The 17482-nt window shown below is 47.4% G+C and overlaps 1 protein-coding gene across 4 annotated transcripts in view; it reads left to right on the forward strand.

The window, feature by feature from the left end:
- LOC137450536 (clathrin heavy chain 1-like) overlaps positions 1-17482 on the forward strand; it is a 41257-nt gene that overhangs the window by 20923 nt on the left and 2852 nt on the right. For 3 of the 4 annotated variants that reach the window (XM_068157169.1, XM_068157168.1, XM_068157166.1), the window contains exons 15-31: positions 593-718; positions 2194-2336; positions 3070-3304; positions 5136-5258; positions 6091-6236; positions 6595-6778; positions 7559-7751; positions 8245-8402; positions 8499-8663; positions 9455-9562; positions 10261-10428; positions 10503-10652; positions 11472-11603; positions 11943-12053; positions 12807-12977; positions 13483-13704; positions 14629-14649. In XM_068157169.1, coding sequence (XP_068013270.1) covers positions 593-718; positions 2194-2336; positions 3070-3304; positions 5136-5258; positions 6091-6236; positions 6595-6778; positions 7559-7751; positions 8245-8402; positions 8499-8663; positions 9455-9562; positions 10261-10428; positions 10503-10652; positions 11472-11603; positions 11943-12053; positions 12807-12977; positions 13483-13704; positions 14629-14649 — 2556 coding nt within the window. The remainder of the gene's footprint in view (positions 1-592; positions 719-2193; positions 2337-3069; positions 3305-5135; positions 5259-6090; positions 6237-6594; positions 6779-7558; positions 7752-8244; positions 8403-8498; positions 8664-9454; positions 9563-10260; positions 10429-10502; positions 10653-11471; positions 11604-11942; positions 12054-12806; positions 12978-13482; positions 13705-14628; positions 14650-17482) is intronic. The other variant, XM_068157167.1, reaches the window with a different exon arrangement.

Raw genomic sequence — 17482 nt, forward strand, 5'->3', positions numbered from 1 at the left:
ATGGATGTGGGTGGTCTACTCTGTAGCCAGAACAAGAGTCTGATCCCATTCCAGGCTACCTCTGGGGGAAAAAGGGCCCAAATTCACCACTCCTTGAAAAATGGCTTGCACCAAACTCATGAATGCTATCACCTAACAGTAGATGAATCCAGGCAGGCAGAAGGAAAGACAATGCTGAAGTATTCAGCAGGAGCTTTTCCAAGGATATTGGCTACGAAAAGCTTATTAAGATGTGTGCTACACCACTTTGTGTGCATTGTTGCTGGTAAAATAGGATTTCAATACCACTTCATTGTGTGTGAAGTGCTTGTCTGAGCAGCTGACTTCTGAATTGATAGGGGAATTGAATTTTGAAGCTAGAGAGGTAGGCCTAATGTGACACTTCTTCAGAAAAAGCTTGAACCTGAAGCTTCAGTAATGACTTCAAAAGCAAGTTACTCGCTAGGAGTTAGTGCCTTAAATGTGAAGGCATTGTGACTTACAGCACTGGGGGAACTCGATCGACTTTCCTGCTTTGAAAACACTTTAACAAATAGTGGTTGCTTGCCTTTTTTTTTTGTGTTTGCTTCCCCTCTCCCTCCCCAAAATACAGGAGGCAAAGCTCACTGACCAGCTGCCTCTGATCATCGTCTGTGATCGATTTGACTTTGTTCATGACCTGGTGCTCTACTTATACCGCAACAACCTGCAGAAGTACATCGAGATCTATGTGCAAAAGGTGAGGAGAATCCAGTTTTAAGCTCTTACTCTTTCCTTCCTTGGAAGGAGTTTGACCTTTTAGTAGCCTGAAGCAGAATCTCTTCTGTCCTTTATCCTTATGCTTCTAGTGCAGATGCTTTTACAATAAGCCTTTAGTCTATTGCAACAAGCCCATGCAGTGCTACAGGCTGGGGTCAGAGTGGCTGGAGAGCAGCCAGCCAGGCAGAAAGGGACCTGGGGATACTGGTTGATAGTAGGCTGAACATGAGCCACCAGTGTGCCCAGGTGCCCAAGAAGGCCAGTGGCATCCTGGCCTGGATCAGGAGCAGTGTGGCCAGCAGGAGCAGGGAGGTCATTCTGCCCATGAACTCAGCACTGGTTAGGCCACACCTTGAGCCCTGTGTCCAGTTCTGGGCCCTATAATTTAGGAAAGGTGTTGAGATGCTGGAAGGTGTCCAGAGAAGGGCAACAAAGCTGGGGAGGGGTCTGGAGCACAGCCCTGTGAGGAGAGGCTGAGGGAGCTGGGGTTGCTTAGCCAGGAGAAGAGGAGGCTCAGGGGAGACCTTATTGCTGTCTCAAACTACCTGAAGGGAGGTTGTAGCCAGGTAGGGGTTGGTCTCTTCTCCCAGGCAACCAGCACAAGAACAAGAGGACACAGTCTTAAGACGGAGGTTTAGGCTGAATGTTAGGAAGAAGTTCTTCATAGAAAGAGTGATTGGCCGTTGGAATGTGCTACTCAGGGAGGTGGTGGAGTCACCATCACTAGAGGTGTTTAGGAAGAGCCTGGATGGGGTGCTTGGTGCCATGGTTTAGTTGATTAGATGGTGTTGAGTGATAGGTTGGATTCAATTATCTCAAAGGTCTTTTCCAACCTGGTTGTGGTGGGTTAACACCCATTCTGAAAACAAAAAACAAAGCAGGCTGGAGGGCTTGTGGGTACTTTGCACTCCCTGCAGGGTGTTCCCCCCCACCCAGGGAAGCTGAGTCTGTTCTACTCCCCCCTCCTTGCCCAGCTAGGGTATAAAAAGCAGAGCATCGCAGCTATTTGGTCTCCTTTTGGCTCCTGCCTCTCCTGGATGAGAGCTACTGCAGCTGCCCTCCTGCTCCTCTGCCACGTGGTCAGACATTCTACTTCCAAGCTGACTCCAAATTATTGTTTGGTGGATTTGCTCCTTCCTTTTTCTTCCCCCCTCTCTGTTGGGAGGGAGGAGGGCAGAGTGGGGGAAGAGATTCTCAGCCTTGCCCCATTCTGAGCTCTTAACTCCCAGTGAAGGCTCAAACCACCACACTGGTTAATTCTATTCTATTTTATTCTCTTCAAGCCTCTAAGTGTAGCCTTTCCTGGGATGTGTATACCAGTGTTGTTAGCAACTTAAAACTCAGTTCTCTACATTGCAGTTAAAACTGTTAACTTAGACTTCTCCATGAGGAAGTGATGGGGGTGGGTTATTAATAATTCTAATAACCAGTTTCATTGATGGTGGCTTATTCTAGGTGAATCCTAGCCGTATACCAGCAGTGGTTGGAGGGCTTCTTGATGTGGATTGTTCTGAAGATGTCATTAAGAACTTGATCATGGTGGTTAGAGGCCAGTTCTCAACAGATGAGTTGGTGGCTGAAGTGGAAAAAAGAAATCGGTAATGGAAATGGCTTCTATAGGCAGCAGTGTTGGGCTTCCCTGACCCTGCTATACCCAGAATGAACAGTGGGATCCTGGAGTGCATTCAGAGGAGTGTGTCCAGGAAATCAAGGGAGGGTCTCCTCCCCCCCTCTACTGTGCCTTGGTGAGGCCACACCCTCAATGTTGCGTCCCAGTTTTGGACTCCCCAGTTCAAGAGGGACAGGGATCTGCTGGAGAGAGTCCAAAGGAGGGCTACAAGGATGACTGAAGGACTGGAGCATGTGCCCACTGAGGAGTGGCTGAGAGCCCTGGGGCTTTTTAGTCTGGAGAAGGGAAGACTGAGAGGGGATTTAATAAATGTCTATAAATACCTGAGGGCTGGGAGTCAAGAGGGAGGGGCCAGGCTCTGCTCGCCTGTACCCTGTGATAGCACAAGGGGCAATGGAGAGAAACTCCAGCACAGGAGGTTCCACCTCAACAGGAGGAGGAACTTCTTCACTGTGAGGGTCACAGAGCACTGGAACAGGCTGCCCAGAGAAGTTGTGGGGTCAGCATCCCTGGGAGTGTTTTAGGAAAGCCTGGATGAGGCATTTAGTGCCATGGTCTGGTTGATTAGATAGGGTTGGGTGATTGGTTGGACTCAATGATCTTGGGGGTCTCTTCCAACCTGGTTGATTCTGTGAAGACTAGCTATCAATGGGCAGCTGTCAAGTCTGACTTACAAACCTAAAGTGTTTGCTTCTTCAAAGGCTTAAGCTGCTGTTGCCGTGGCTGGAATCGAGGATTCACGAAGGCTGTGAAGAGCCAGCGACCCACAACGCCTTGGCCAAGATCTACATTGACAGCAACAACAACCCCGAGCGCTTCCTCCGCGAGAACCCTTACTATGACAGCCGGGTGGTCGGCAAATACTGTGAGAAGAGGGACCCTCACCTGGCCTGCATTGCTTATGAGAGGGGGCAGTGTGATCTGGAGCTCATCAAGGTTAGCAAGGCTCTGTTTGTAAGCATGTTCCAGAACTGCTTGCTGCCTGAAGTGGAAGCCTAGCTGGCCGTTTGTTTGCAGAATCCTGTCTTGCAGTCTCCCCTAGGAGCTGAGGTAGGCAGGATTCTTCTGTATGGAAACAGGATTTGTTTACTTTTTTTATCCTGATGAGGAACTCCTGTGCTGTGTCTGAGCTAAAACTGTGCAGCTCTGCAACTTTAAGGTACCACTCGTGTCTTTCATCCACTGACTCTGCTCAAAATTAATTGGTTTTTTGGGCTCAGCTGATGAATTCTTGTTAAACTTCTGGTTTGACAGTTTTTTGAGCCTTGAACTCTTGATGAGCAGAAGGGCCAGGCTATCATCTAGCCTGATTCTACAGCAGAAACACACACTTCCAGTTTCAGGGAACACTGCTTGTAATTTTCCCTTCTTGTGACTGACCCTTAGAGTTGCTCCAATGCTTAACTAGGAATGAGGAAAATAAATGTTGACAGTCAAACTGCAAGGACTTACTCTGATAGCATTCCTCTCCTATCATAAACATGTTGATTCCTAAAACCTCCCTCAGAAGTTCAAGGGCAAGTGAAATTCCCAGAGCTTTCCAAACCCATCATGGTCTCAAAACACCACCACAGCTGAATTCCACATTGTACTGCTTGTGGCTGCTGAGAAAGAAAACATCCTCCTCCTCCCTGCTCTGCCTTGTTAGGAGATGCAAAGGATGTCGGCTGTGTAGGGGGGAGAACTAGCTGGCTTTGCCCTCTTTGAAAGGAAGCAAGCACTGCTCCCTGGTAAGGCCAGCTATGGTGTGGTGGTGTAATCTAGGCTTGCTGCTGGAAGTAAATGGCTTTGCAGCACAAAGCAGCTGGGTTGTCGTTTGGTTTTGGGGTTTTTTTTGTAAGTAGTACCTCCTCTGTAGCTGTGAAAAGATAACTGTCTACAGCTGGCACCTTTATTGCAGGACATGAAGGTGGCTCTGAGTTGTTGTGCTAGGAAACTTTGCTAGGATAAGCTTTAACCACCTGGCTAACTGTAAAAACCTGCCAGTACCAGTTTGTGCCTTGAACTGTTCTGAGCAACTGTTTCTGGTTATGGAGAACAGATCTTTCACCTGCAAAAATTACTCTTCAGACCTCTGCCTTACAAGAAAGAGGCTTCAACTCCTCAACTAATAGATGTACAACGAAGTTGTGCAAGAGCTAATTTGAATGCTAACAAAAGATGCGTTCTGTGTAGAAGATGGAATATGCCTTCAGGTTTCTGTTCTAGTTGGAAATCAAAGCTAGTGGACTTACAGGCTCTCAGCTCATAACTCTTCCTTGCTGTACTTCTACAGAGACTTCACATTTGTTCTGTACCCTTAACACTTCGACAGGGGAATCCACAGCACTTGCTGCTCTGAGCACTTGTGGTGTAAAGCTAATGACACCAGTTACATGACCTGTTTCTAGCTTTAAACACCAGCACCATTCCTCAAGGTCACTACTTAACACTGCCCAGGCAAGTGGCTCCCTTTCTAGATTTAAAACTGCAGTTCTTCAGGCTTCACAGGTCTTCACTTCAAACAAAAGCAAGTAGTTACTCTGAAGCCACTGTCACAATATTTGTGTGTCAGGCAAAACTGAGAGAAGCTATACAATTCCTGCTGGAGACCTTCTCCATCAGTCTTCCAGATCAGAGGTTGGGTAAGAACTCGTCTGTGGCATTTAGCACTGGTCAGCAATTAGTTCTAGTCAGTCTTCTAGACTGTCTGATTCTTAGCTAGCTAAGCCTGTCTTGTGGTACTGACCCTTAACATGAGCACCAATATTTGTGACTTCTCCTTCAGGTGTGCAATGAGAACTCTCTGTTCAAGAGTGAGGCTCGCTACCTGGTGCGCAGGAAGGACCCCGAGCTCTGGGCAAATGTTCTGGAAGAAAACAACCCCTTCAGGAGGCAGCTTATTGACCAGGTACAGCACAGAGCTGAAACTTGCAGTATGAGGAGACCTCAGGAGGTCTCAGAAACATGGAGTATTAAAGTAGCTTTCTCAGTTCAAGGAGGACAGGGAACTGCTTGGAAGAGTCCAGTGCAGAGTCACAAAAATGGAGTGGAACATCTTCCTTACAAGGAGAGACTGAGGGAGCTAAGGACTCTGTGGCTTGGTGAGGAGGAGCCTCAGGGGTGTCCTTATTTATGTTGATAAAGATGTGCAGGATGAGTGCCAAAAGGATGGCACCAAGCTCTGCTTAGTGATGCCCAGTGACAGCACAAGGGACAATGGTGGAGATTGAGGCATAGGAAGCTCCATGGGAACAGGAGGAAAAATGTTTTCCCTGTGAGGGTGACAGAGCCCTGGAACAGGCTGCCCAGGGAGGTTGTGGAGTCTCCTCTGGAGATACTCAAAACCCACCTCCATGTGGTCCTGTATGGTGATCCTCCTCTGGTTGGGGGGTTGGACTAGATGATCTTCAAGGTCCCTTCCAACCCCCCCTAAAGTCCCTGAAGGCTTCATCTAAAGCACACAGAAATTTCTAAGAGACTGAGTGGCAGATGTGATTTTTTTTCCCTTCCTGGTTAGAAAACTAAGTTAGCAGCAAGATACTATATCTGTCCTGCGGATTGACCTACCTCTAGTGAATGTGCTTCCTACACAGACTCAAGGTGTGCTGTTAATAGTAGCTCTTTTCTTACTTCCTTGACCAAATACAGCTCTGAAGCCTTAATTTCCAGCTCTTCTGAAATAGGTTGGCAAAATTGTCATTTGTGGAAAACACTTAATGCTTTCCTGCCTTCAAATCCAGGTTGTTCAAACAGCTTTATCAGAGACACAGGATCCTGAGGAGGTTTCTGTCACTGTGAAAGCTTTCATGACTGCTGACCTGCCTAATGAACTGATTGAATTACTGGAAAAAATTGTCTTGGATAATTCTGTATTCAGTGAACACAGGTAAGAGGATAGCGTTGTCCAGAAGCTTGGTCTGCTCGTTGCCTTTTGTTTAGGTTGCAGGACCTGAGAACTCTTGAATGTGTATAGTCAGGTGAAAAAGCAGATTTTGAAGTGTTCTGTGCATTAAGAACAGAACTAGCTCACACTATGCAGTTTGCAGTGAGATGCTGAGAGAAGAGTACTTTGCTGTCTGTAAGCCCTTTCTCTTTGGAGGCAAGCATTGGTGCTTCTCAGCCTGGGGATGGAAGGCTGTTGCTAGTGGCAGCAGGTGGTGGGTGCATTTTCTTGCCTGAGCAGGGTGTCACTAGAGCAGGTGTTGCCTGCACTGCTTATAGCCTGTGTCTTCTGGTACCCCAAGGAATCTGCAGAACCTGCTGATCCTGACTGCCATTAAGGCTGACCGCACTCGTGTGATGGAGTACATCAACCGGCTGGACAACTACGATGCCCCTGACATCGCCAACATTGCCATCAGCAACGAGCTCTACGAAGAAGCCTTTGCTATATTTAGGAAATTTGATGTTAATACTTCAGCTATCCAGGTGAGGTCTGTTCCCTTCATGAGGGTATAGAATGCTGGTAATGGAGGAGAGCAAGCCTGTAGTTACATTGGCTCTCATTGGCATCCTGTGATGGGACAAGGAGTAAGGGATAGAAACTCCAGCATGGGAGCTTCCACCTCAACAGGAGGAGGAACTTCTTCACGGTGAGGGTCACAGAGCGCTGCAACAGGCTGCCCAGAGAGGTTGTGGAGTCGTCTTCTCTGGAGACTTTCCAGCCCCATCTGGATGCATTCCTGTGTAACCTGTGCTGGATTCTATGGCCCTGCTCTGGTAGGGGGATGGACTCGGTGATCTCCGGAGGTCCCTTCCACCCCCTGACATCCTGTGATCAAGGAGTCATTATTGCTTAAGGTAGTGAGACTTAAGAGTATGGTTCCCATATGATATAGCAAAACAGTCAAAATAATGGCTTCAGCAGCTGACCTGGTCAAAGTCATCTAAAAATGTAGGTTGTGGCTTGAATTTTGTGCTGCATTTGGTTCAGAATGGCTCTCTTGGAGACTCCTACTTGAAAGGTGCAGGAAAAACACATGTTATCAGGCATTGTCTTTAGGCTGTTATTGCTTCTGTGAGGCAGAGGAGAAACAGCAGCCTCAAGAGTCTTGTTCCCTCTGCCACTACTAGGCCAAACAGAAATGGCTGTTCTAAAAGCAGTTGGCTTCATGTTGCTTCCACAGAACAGCATTACACTTGAAGGGCTGTTAGAAAGGACAGTGGGACAAAACTTTGTTTGTAACTTGCAACTTCAATTTCAAACAGGTGCTGATTGAGCACATTGGCAACTTAGACCGTGCTTATGAATTTGCAGAGAGATGCAATGAGCCTGCAGTATGGAGCCAGCTAGCCAGAGCACAGCTCCAGAAGGACTTGGTGAAAGAAGCTATTGACTCCTATATAAAGGCAGATGATCCATCTGCCTATATGGAAGTTGTGCAAGCAGCTAATAGAAATGGTAAGGCCAAACATCCTCAAACTTCAAATGGTTTGGGTGTGAACTAGGTTATTGCATCTGCATCAAGCCACAGGGATTCATGAGACTTCTGAATTCTTTCAGAGGGAAAGGGAGCAGTCAGTGCATGGAAAGGATGAGTCAATGTTTAGTGAGATTCCTGTCAACAAGCTTGTCTGTGTTGCTACACCACAGATAGACCTTCCTGTGGGGATAATTTGGGAGTGTTATCACCTAAAACACAACCAAGTCTCATGTATTTATTTAGCTGTGTGTGTGGCAGAGGGGTTTGCCAGCTGGATTGTGGCAGAGCTGCAAGAAGTTCAACCTGATGCAAAGGTGACTTTGTGTTTAGCAGGGAATTCCTTAACTCAAATGCAAATGGCTTAGTGTCACCGTCGGGGTGCTCTTTGAGGCCACTAGTAAAAGCACTTCCTAAGGTGAGCAATGCAGAATGACTAAACAGAGGATCTTGAATATCTCTTCTCTCTTCAAGATAACTGGGAGGACCTAGTCAAGTTCTTACAGATGGCCAGGAAGAAGGCTAGAGAGTCTTATGTAGAGACAGAACTTATTTTTGCTTTGGCAAAAACTAATCGTCTGTCAGAACTGGAGGAGTTTATTAGTGGCCCTAATAATGCCCATATACAACAGGTATGTCTTGATCCACAGCTCCCACCTCTGGCTTGCTGCTCCTCTGAGCCCTGATTCTTGCTGTTACTCTCTGTGTGCCTTGGGCTCCTCATGCAGGTCGGCGATCGCTGTTACGAGGAGGGGATGTATGAGGCAGCCAAGCTCCTCTATAACAACGTCTCCAACTTCGCTCGCCTGGCTTCCACCTTGGTGCACCTGGGGGAGTACCAGGCCGCAGTGGACAGTGGCCGCAAAGCCAACAGCACCAGGACTTGGAAGGAGGTAACTGAACTGGAATGCAGAATGTGCTCTGCTGTTACCTCTCAGCAGGCCACTTCAGCCCTGACAGGAGCTTGCTGGCTGCAGAGTAAGTCTGCAGCTTTAGAAGCTGTCCTCTAGCCCAAAATAATTGTGGTGGGTTAATTCCCCCCAACATAAAACTGCCAGACCTGCTCAGCTGGAAGCAAAAGAAGCTGTATTGACAAGCAAAACTGCAATCCAGAAATGAAATGCAGTGTACAAAGTATACAATATTTGCAATTTATAAACAGCACAGTCCTTGTGCCTGGACAAACCAGGCAGCTGCTAATAGTTTCCCTGCTCCCTTCCTCCCCCCTGTACACATGAGACAAGAGAGCAGAGTGTTTGTTAATACTCAGCCACAACAAAGCAATGCAGGCAAGGTCAGCAAAGCTAGCAGAAGCCAGAGCTAGCGTCTGCTAGAGCGAAGGAAGTGGAAAGAGAGGAAGCTAATACACACAACTAGCTTCTATGTTTGTTATCTGTCCAGTGGGATTATCTAGACCTTAATCATTATTTTCCCTTTCACATCCATAGTGATTTATTTACATTCTACCACTTTCTGTTCGTGATCTGTGGAAGATTTTTCCAGGCACAACCTGAAACGACCACAGTAATAAAACGAATGGTTTAGAAGCTTTTAATTCCTAGAACAAGCATTATGGAAATGCCTCAAATTTTGGGAAAGCCCTGTTAATTAACTTTCCCTTTACCATAAGGCCATTAAACACTGCAGTGTTCTTCTGCTGACTGTTTGCTGTCTTCCCTCACAGGTTTGCTTTGCCTGTGTGGATGGGAAGGAATTCCGCTTGGCGCAGATCTGTGGCTTACACATAGTCATCCATGCTGATGAACTTGAGGAGCTGATCAGTTACTACCAGGTTAGAGCGCTCTTAATACCCTAGAAGACTTTAGGCAGCATACTTGCATCTTGCTAGCAAAGTGGGCACAGATAACACCTGGTGGGGGGGGGCTGATTGTTCTGATTGTTAAATTCATTCTTCTCCCATCTCCGTTTCCTAATAGCTGTTTGCATTTTGGTTTGCCTACAGTAAATAAAGAGGTGACAGTTTCCATTGCCCCTTCCTTTACAACTCTGTTGCCTCATTAGGTTCAAGTATCTTAAAGGGGCTTACAAGAAAGCTGGTGAGGGACATTTGAGGGTGTCAGGTAATTATAGGACTTGGGGGAATGGGACAAAAGAAATGGGTAGGTTCAGATTGGATGTTAAGAAGAAATTTTTCAGCATGAGGGTGGTGAGACACTGGAACAGGCTGCCCAAAGAGATGGTGGAAGCCTCATCCCTGGAGGTTTTGAAGGCCAGGCTGGATGTGGCTCTGAGAATCTGCTCCAGTGTGAGGTGTCCCTGCCCATGGCAGGGGGGCTGAAACTGGACAATTCTTAAGGTCCCTTCCAAGCCTAGCAATTCCATGATTCTCTGTCTTTACAACTCTAAGCAGGCTCATCTGGAGAGAAAAGCAAAGCATGTTGAATTCAAGCTTGTTAAAAAACTGTGTATTTGCTTCAAGTGCCATCTGGTCATGAATCTGCAGTTCATCCTGATTTTTCTACCATCCAGGATCGTGGCTATTTTGAGGAACTGATTGGCCTTTTGGAAGCCGCTCTGGGCCTTGAGCGTGCTCACATGGGAATGTTTACTGAGCTTGCCATCTTGTACTCCAAATTCAAGCCTCAGAAAATGAGGGAACACCTGGAGCTCTTCTGGTCTAGAGTTAATATCCCAAAGGTATGCAGCTACACTGCACGTGAAGGTGGGAAGCTGTTGGTGAATCCAACTGATTTTTGTTCTGTTTTTATCAGGTGCTCAGAGCTGCAGAACAGGCTCATCTCTGGGCAGAGCTTGTATTCCTCTATGACAAATATGAGGAGTATGATAATGCAATAATTACTATGATGAATCATCCCACTGATGCCTGGAAAGAAGGGCAGTTTAAAGACATCATTGCCAAGGTAAGCAACCAGTTAACTGAACCAAAGGGCTGGAAGCTCTTTCGAGAACAGAGGCAGAAATGCACAACAGAACTGCTGTTAGAAAATGAGTTTGCTTAAGCTACCATTCAGTTTTCCTGCTGTACTTGAAACAACTTCCAGTCAGTTCAGCAGAAGAATTAATGTGATCTTACACTAGGCATTTTCTGCTGTGCTGCACATTCTGTTGAGTGGCAGCAGCTAGCACAGAATGTTTTTGGAGACTGCTCAGGATCATAGGTCATAAGCAGGAGGCATAACCTCCTTAATAATTTTGAGCTGACTGCTGTCTGAGGCTGTAACTGTTCTTGAAAGAGCTCTGCAAATGTTTCCAGCTGTTTCAGTGTAAGAACTGGGGTGGGCAATTGCTTGAACACAGCATAAGATAGTGAATTTGGAACAGTTTAGACAAGATTTGAGGCTGAACACTTTCTTGTTGGTCTTGGGAGTTCCAAGGCAACAGCTTAAAGACTGGCTAAGGCTACAGCCTTTATTGCCTTCAGCAGTTCAACCAACAGTCACATTAACTGTAGTGGGCTTCCTGTGCCAGGATCTCTCAGCTGTGGATGGGTTAGAAAGGGGTTGTACTGTCCCTGTTAGCTGGTGGCTTTGCTGTCTTAGAAGCAGATGGCATGAGAAGCAATCAAAAGATTGAACAAGAGTTCTGCATGTGAGTGTAACATTTATGGCCTCTAGAAAGAGGCCAAAACTTTTAGTTAAGTCAGGTAAGTTTTGAGTCAAGTGGTCTGAATTAAGCACCTCAGACTGACTAGAAGTATTAACTAGGGTCTAACCATGCAGGTGGCCAATGTGGAGCTGTACTACAAAGCCTTGCAATTCTACTTAGACTACAAACCTCTGTTGATCAACGATCTCCTGCTTGTATTATCTCCACGACTGGATCACACCAGGACAGTCAATTTTTTCTCAAAGGTGAGTTTGGGAGGTGGTAGATGTACAAGAAATCCTCTTGCTCAAGACACTTTTGTCCTTGGCTGGATAAAAAGGGGTTGATATCTGTCAGGTAGCTTTGCTTCCTGTACAAAGAACTGAGAACCAGCCCAATCCTGGCCCGATGCAGGAAACACTGGAAGAGGTAGCATAGCTGGCCTAGGAAACTCATATTTTACTTCTGGAGATACAAGATGCTTTGTCTAGGGGGTTCCTGATGTGGTAGTAAGCACAAACTCTTGTAATAGGAAGTGGGAACTTGTTTCAGGAGTGTGCAGTGTCAGAATTGGAATCCTTGTAATGAAAACCTCTTCACTCCAGGTCAATCAGCTACTCCTAGTAAAGCCTTACCTGCGCTCAGTCCAGAACCACAACAACAAAGGAGTGAATGAAGCTCTAAACAACCTTCTAACAGAGGAGGAAGATTACCAGGTGAGCCCTCCAAAATAGATTGCTGGGCCTGAGGGAGGTTTCTCTTCCTCCAACAGGAAGAGGCCCTACTTTGGTTGTTCCCCAGCTGAAAGAGTGATTCCCTTGAGTACAAGGTAACTTCTGCAGTGTGGTGATATTGGGGGGTGGAATGGGGCTGTGTGCAGGCAGGAGCCTTGAGAGCCTGGTTAGCAAACAGTGCAGCTGTCACAGTGCTTCTCAGAACAGATTTGCAAAGATCAATAGCAGGAGTGTGTTCTGCTGGGCTGTACTTCTGTGAGCAGATTGGGTTGTGGCTCATTGGCTGCTGTTAGGGAGACATGCTTGGTGTCTTTTAAAGATAGCTCTTCTCTTTTGTCAGGTGGAGTCAGTATGACCAAGCAAGGACCTCACTTTGTGGGGGAGGGATGAAAAACCCACACCACTTTTTGGAGAGATGCCTGAAATAACACTGGGTGAACAAGCTGTGAATCTCCAGCTGGCAGAACACAAACTTTCTGCACCATGCTTAAATTTTGCTTCTCTACTTCTCCCTTACAATTATAGAATTGTCAGGGTTGGAAGAGACCTCAAGGATCATCCAGTTCCAACCCCTCTGCCATGGGCAGGGACACCTCACACTAAATCATGTTGCTCAGAGCCACATCCAGCCTGGCCTTCAAAACCTCCAGGGTTGAGGCTTCCACCACCTCCCTGGTCAACCTGTTGCAGGATCTCACCATCTGGAAGCTGATGTAACAATTCTCTCCCAAACAGGGTTTGAGAGCCTCCATTGATGCCTATGACAACTTTGACAACATAACTCTGGCCCAGAGGCTGGAGAAGCATGAACTGATCGAGTTCAGGAGGATTGCAGCCTACCTCTACAAAGGCAACAACCGCTGGAAGCAGAGCGTGGAGCTCTGCAAGAAAGACCATCTCTACAAGGTGAGTTCATACAGCCTGCCTCCCTGCCTGGCAGAAGCCCTGTGAACAGGACAAGGGGCAAGGGACGTTAACTGGCACAGGAGGTTCCACCTCAACGTGAGAAGGAACTTCTTCACTGTGAGGGTCACAGAACACTAGAACAGACTGCCCAGAGAGGTTGTGGAGTCTCCTTCTCTGGAGACTTGCCAGCCCCATCTGGATGCATTCTTCTGTGACCTGCGCTGCACTCTATGGCCCTGCTCTGGCGGGGGGTTGGACTTGATCTCTGGAGGTCCCTTCCAACCCCTAACATCCTGTGAGCCTGTGGTCTGGGTTGCCTCAAAATAGGAGAACTGAGTGTATGTACTGTAGCTTGGCTCCTACAGAACGTGTCTGATGTTGTTAAAGAGTATTTACATGGTATGCCAAATACCTGACTTCTCCAGCTAGCAGTAACATGCACACAGGGTGTTGAACGGGATGCTGACAGGCAAGGGTTGAGTCTGACCATTGATCTTTTCTGTAGGATGCTATGCAGTATGCTGCAGAGTCCAAAGATGCAGAGCTAGCTGAGAAGCTGCTTCAGTGGTTCCTGGAAGAAGGCAAGCAGGAATGCTTTGCAGCCTGCCTTTTCACATGTTATGACTTGCTGCACCCAGATGTAGTCCTCGAGTTGGCATGGAGGCATAACATCATGGACTTTGCAATGCCTTATTTCATCCAAGTGATGAGAGAATACCTTACCAAAGTGAGTATTGCACAGGCTGGAAAGTCCACACTTCTAGTATGCTGGATGACTAGTGTTAGGTTTGCATGTATTTGGAGTATTTCTCAAAGATGAAGTCTCCTATGAAGTTCTGTGGGTTTAGTCACTAGACTAGCTAGCAAAATTTATAACTAGATGCTTGGAGACCTGAGAGGAACTCTAGTTCAGCTTCTGCTTTTAACAGTGAACAGCAACAACTGTGTGCTTTCTGGAGAAGCTCCATAGCTGTTGTCCTTGGTGAGGATCCAAGGTAGAGGGGGGAGATTTAGATTGGACATCTGGGGAGGGACTTTTTAGGGTGACTGGGGGGAATGGAGCCAAACTAGAAATGGATAGATTCAGGATGGTGTTAGGAAGAAATACTTCCCCATGAGGGTAGCGAGACACTGGCACAGGTTGCCCTAGGAGGTGGTGGAAGCCTCATCCCTGGAGGTTTTGAAGGCCAGGCTGGACATGGCTGTGAGAACCTGCTCCAGTGTGAGGTGTCCCTGCCCATGGCAGGGAGGTTGGATCTGGATGATCCTTGAGGTCCCTTCCAACCCTAACAACTCTGTGATCCTGTGACCTGTGTCATTCTTACCTTTGTAGTTACACAAGTGTGGTGTTTTCTGCTTACAGAGAGACAGGAGTAGACTTCTGACTAATTTTAAGAAAATGGAAAGCAGGACTTTGTGTGTGGTCTGGCTGTGGTACTGCTCCCAACAGCTAGTTCTCCCCTGGGAGAGAAGAGAGGTTCTGATTGTGTGTGGTCCTGAAATGTCTCAACCAGCTCCAAGCTACTAAGTAAAGATCCTTCCTTAGAAGGCTTTAGGGTTGCACAGGACATTAGATTAAAGAACTTCATTAAAATGAGTAATCTGAAGTGACTGCCTCATGTTAAGTATTCCCCTCTGCATTTTCTTGCAGGTTGATGGGCTGTTCTATAAGGTGACACTCTGATTTCCACCTCTCTGTGTTCATTTGTGTCCCTCAATATCCTAGGTTTCTTTTACAGGAATCTAGCTGTAGCTTCTGCCAGCAGAGCAGTGTAATTTAGCTCTAACTCATTTCCTCTTCACTTTCTAATGCTAAAAGTTTGATAACTATTCACAAGCAGCTTGAAAATCCAACCAGACTGCCCCTCTTTGGGGGAGAAACAGAAGCAAGTGATTGAGGAGGACTTGAGTGCCTGGACTCCTGTTCACTATATCCCAGATATCTTGTGGCAAGGAGAGGGCTGTTCAGATGTAAAGAAGCAGTTGCCAAGTAGCAGGATGTGTTCTATGTGACAATTTCTTCCTGTGCTGCAAATTCCTGAAGTGAGCAATCTTTCAGGCAGGGTGAGCTTGCAAACCAGCACAAAGCTGCTCTCAACTTCTCGCCTGCTGGTACAATGGAAGCACTTGAACAGATCTGAAAGGCCTCCTCCTCCTCAGATCCCACTGAGGGGAAACTGGCCACAGACAGTTCACCTGAACTTTTCCATGTGAGGTTCAGGCATAGAATCATGGTTTTAGGGCTGCTGGTTGGATTTACAAGCTGATCACCTGTACTAAATCTGCAGGATAACCTGCCAGAAGAGAAATCTGCATGGTGGAAGTGGTGTACAGTGGAACTAATTTAGTCTGTGGAATTAACTGCAAAACCTGGAATTAGAGAATGGGCTTCCTAAATGTGGTGTGTCTAAAACTGTCCTGTGACTAACTGCAGAAGTACAAAAGAAGGGCTGAGTGCTGGGTCCAGTCCTATTCAACATCTTCATCAATGACATTGGGGGGGGACAGACAGACAGAGTCTGCTCAGCAAGTTTGCTGACAATACCAAACTGGGAGGCTTGGCTGTGACACCTGAAGGCTGTGTGGCCATACAGAGAGACTTGGACAGACTGAGAGCTGGGCAGAGAAGAACCTACTAGGGTTGAACAGGATAAGTTCAGTGTCCTGCACCTGGGAAGGAAGAATAAACTGCAGCAGTACAGGTTGGGAGGTGATCTGCTGGAGAGCAGCCCTGTGGAGGAGGACCTGGGAGTGCTGGTGGACAAATTCTGCACGGGACAGCAATGTGCCCTGGTGGCCAAGAAGGCCAATGGGATTCAGAGAGTGTAGCCGGCAGATCCAGGGTGGTTCTCCTCTACTCTGCCCTGCTGAGACCTCACCTGGAACATTGCATCCAGTTCTGGGCTCCCCAGCTCAAGAGGAACAGGGATCTGCTGGAGAGAGTCCAAGGGAGGACTACAGGGATGATGAAGGGACTGGAACACTGCCTGATGAGATGCTGAGAGCCCTGGGGATGGTTAGTCTGGAGAGGAGAAGGCTGAGAAGGGATCTGACCAATGTCTATCAATAGCTGAGGGCTGGGGGTCAGGAAGGAAGGGGCAGGCCCAGGCTCTGCTCACCTGCACCCTGTGATAGCACAAGGGGCAATGGATAGACACTCCAGCACAGGAGATTCCACCTCAACATGAGGAGGGACTTCTTCACCATGATGGTCACAGAGCAGTGTAAGAGGCTCCCCAGAAAGGTTGTGGAGTCTCCTTCTCTACAAACGTTCCAGCCCTGTGTGGATGTGCTCCTGTGTGACCTGTGCTGGGTTGTATGGCCCCGCTCTGGCAGGGGGGTGGACTCAGTGATCTCCTGAGGTCCCATCCAACCCCTAACATCCTGTGAAAAGAACAGACTAGTTCATCAGCAGGGTGTGGTTTTCTTCCAGAACTGATCTTTCTTTTATGCATAAGATGATGTTAAAGCACAGAATAGTCTGTCCCAGAAGGGACCTGGCACACAAACACCACGACACTCATTTGGAAACAGCTGAGGGAGCAGAGAGCTGTAGAGGCTTTCCTGGAGGGCTGTTCCTGTGCCTTCTTCAGGATGCCTGCTCTCAGCAGGCTTACTGTTTGCCCAGGAGAGGGAGTGACTGCACTTTTCAAAGTCTCCTAATGCTTTAGGGGCAATGAAGAGCAAAGTCTAAGCCAGGAGAGAGTGGGAATTCCAGGTTATAAGTAGAGTAATACAACTACTCTGAAACTGGCAGCTCCCAGTTGCTTTGATCTGTAGGAATATGAACAGCATTTGTAACACAGTACATGGTGTTACCCTGAGGGGCTGACAGCTAGAAATGAACCACTTACAGCCTCACTGCCACTCAACAGCTGTGCTAGGACTTCAAAAAGCCCAGGAAGCTGTGAAACACCACATCTAGACAGCATCCCCAATGTACAACAGAGATCCCTTCTGCAGCACTGCCCAGACCATGGTTCTTGCAGCTGGAATGTGCTGCCCAGGGAGGTGGTGGAGTTACCATCCCTGGAGGTGTTCAAGAGGGGATTGGATGTGGCACTTGGTGCCATGGTTTAGTAGTCATGAGGTGTTGGGTGACAGGTTGGACTTGATGGTCTTTGAGGTCTTTTCCAACCTTATTGATTCTATGAGTAGCCAGAATGGCAGTACTGAACTGAGCATAGGTTTGCCCAGGATGTGGGTGCTGCCTGGTTTGGGATGTGAAGCTGTGTGACTTTTATGCCCTGCAGTCTTCAGTCTCAATGGTTCTCTTATGGAAAATACAACTTCCTGACCCTGAGAAGAAGGCAGGCACTGTTTCCTTCTCAGGTTACTCCACCCCCAGTTCAGAGTTGTGTGCAGGGCTCCTGCATCACTGTGGCACTTTCATTAATGTAGTTAACATGAGTTAGAGCTTTATTTGGCTCAGTGCTGGGATCTGGATGAAACTGATGCTACTAGACTACTCTCCATGATGGTGCTAGAGTTTCTTCTAGAAGGAG

The sequence above is a fragment of the Melanerpes formicivorus genome, unplaced genomic scaffold (assembly GCF_026170545.1).
Source record: "Melanerpes formicivorus ecotype bairdi unplaced genomic scaffold, bMelFor1.0.p_v2 SCAF_36, whole genome shotgun sequence".
Taxonomy (NCBI): domain Eukaryota; kingdom Metazoa; phylum Chordata; class Aves; order Piciformes; family Picidae; genus Melanerpes; species Melanerpes formicivorus.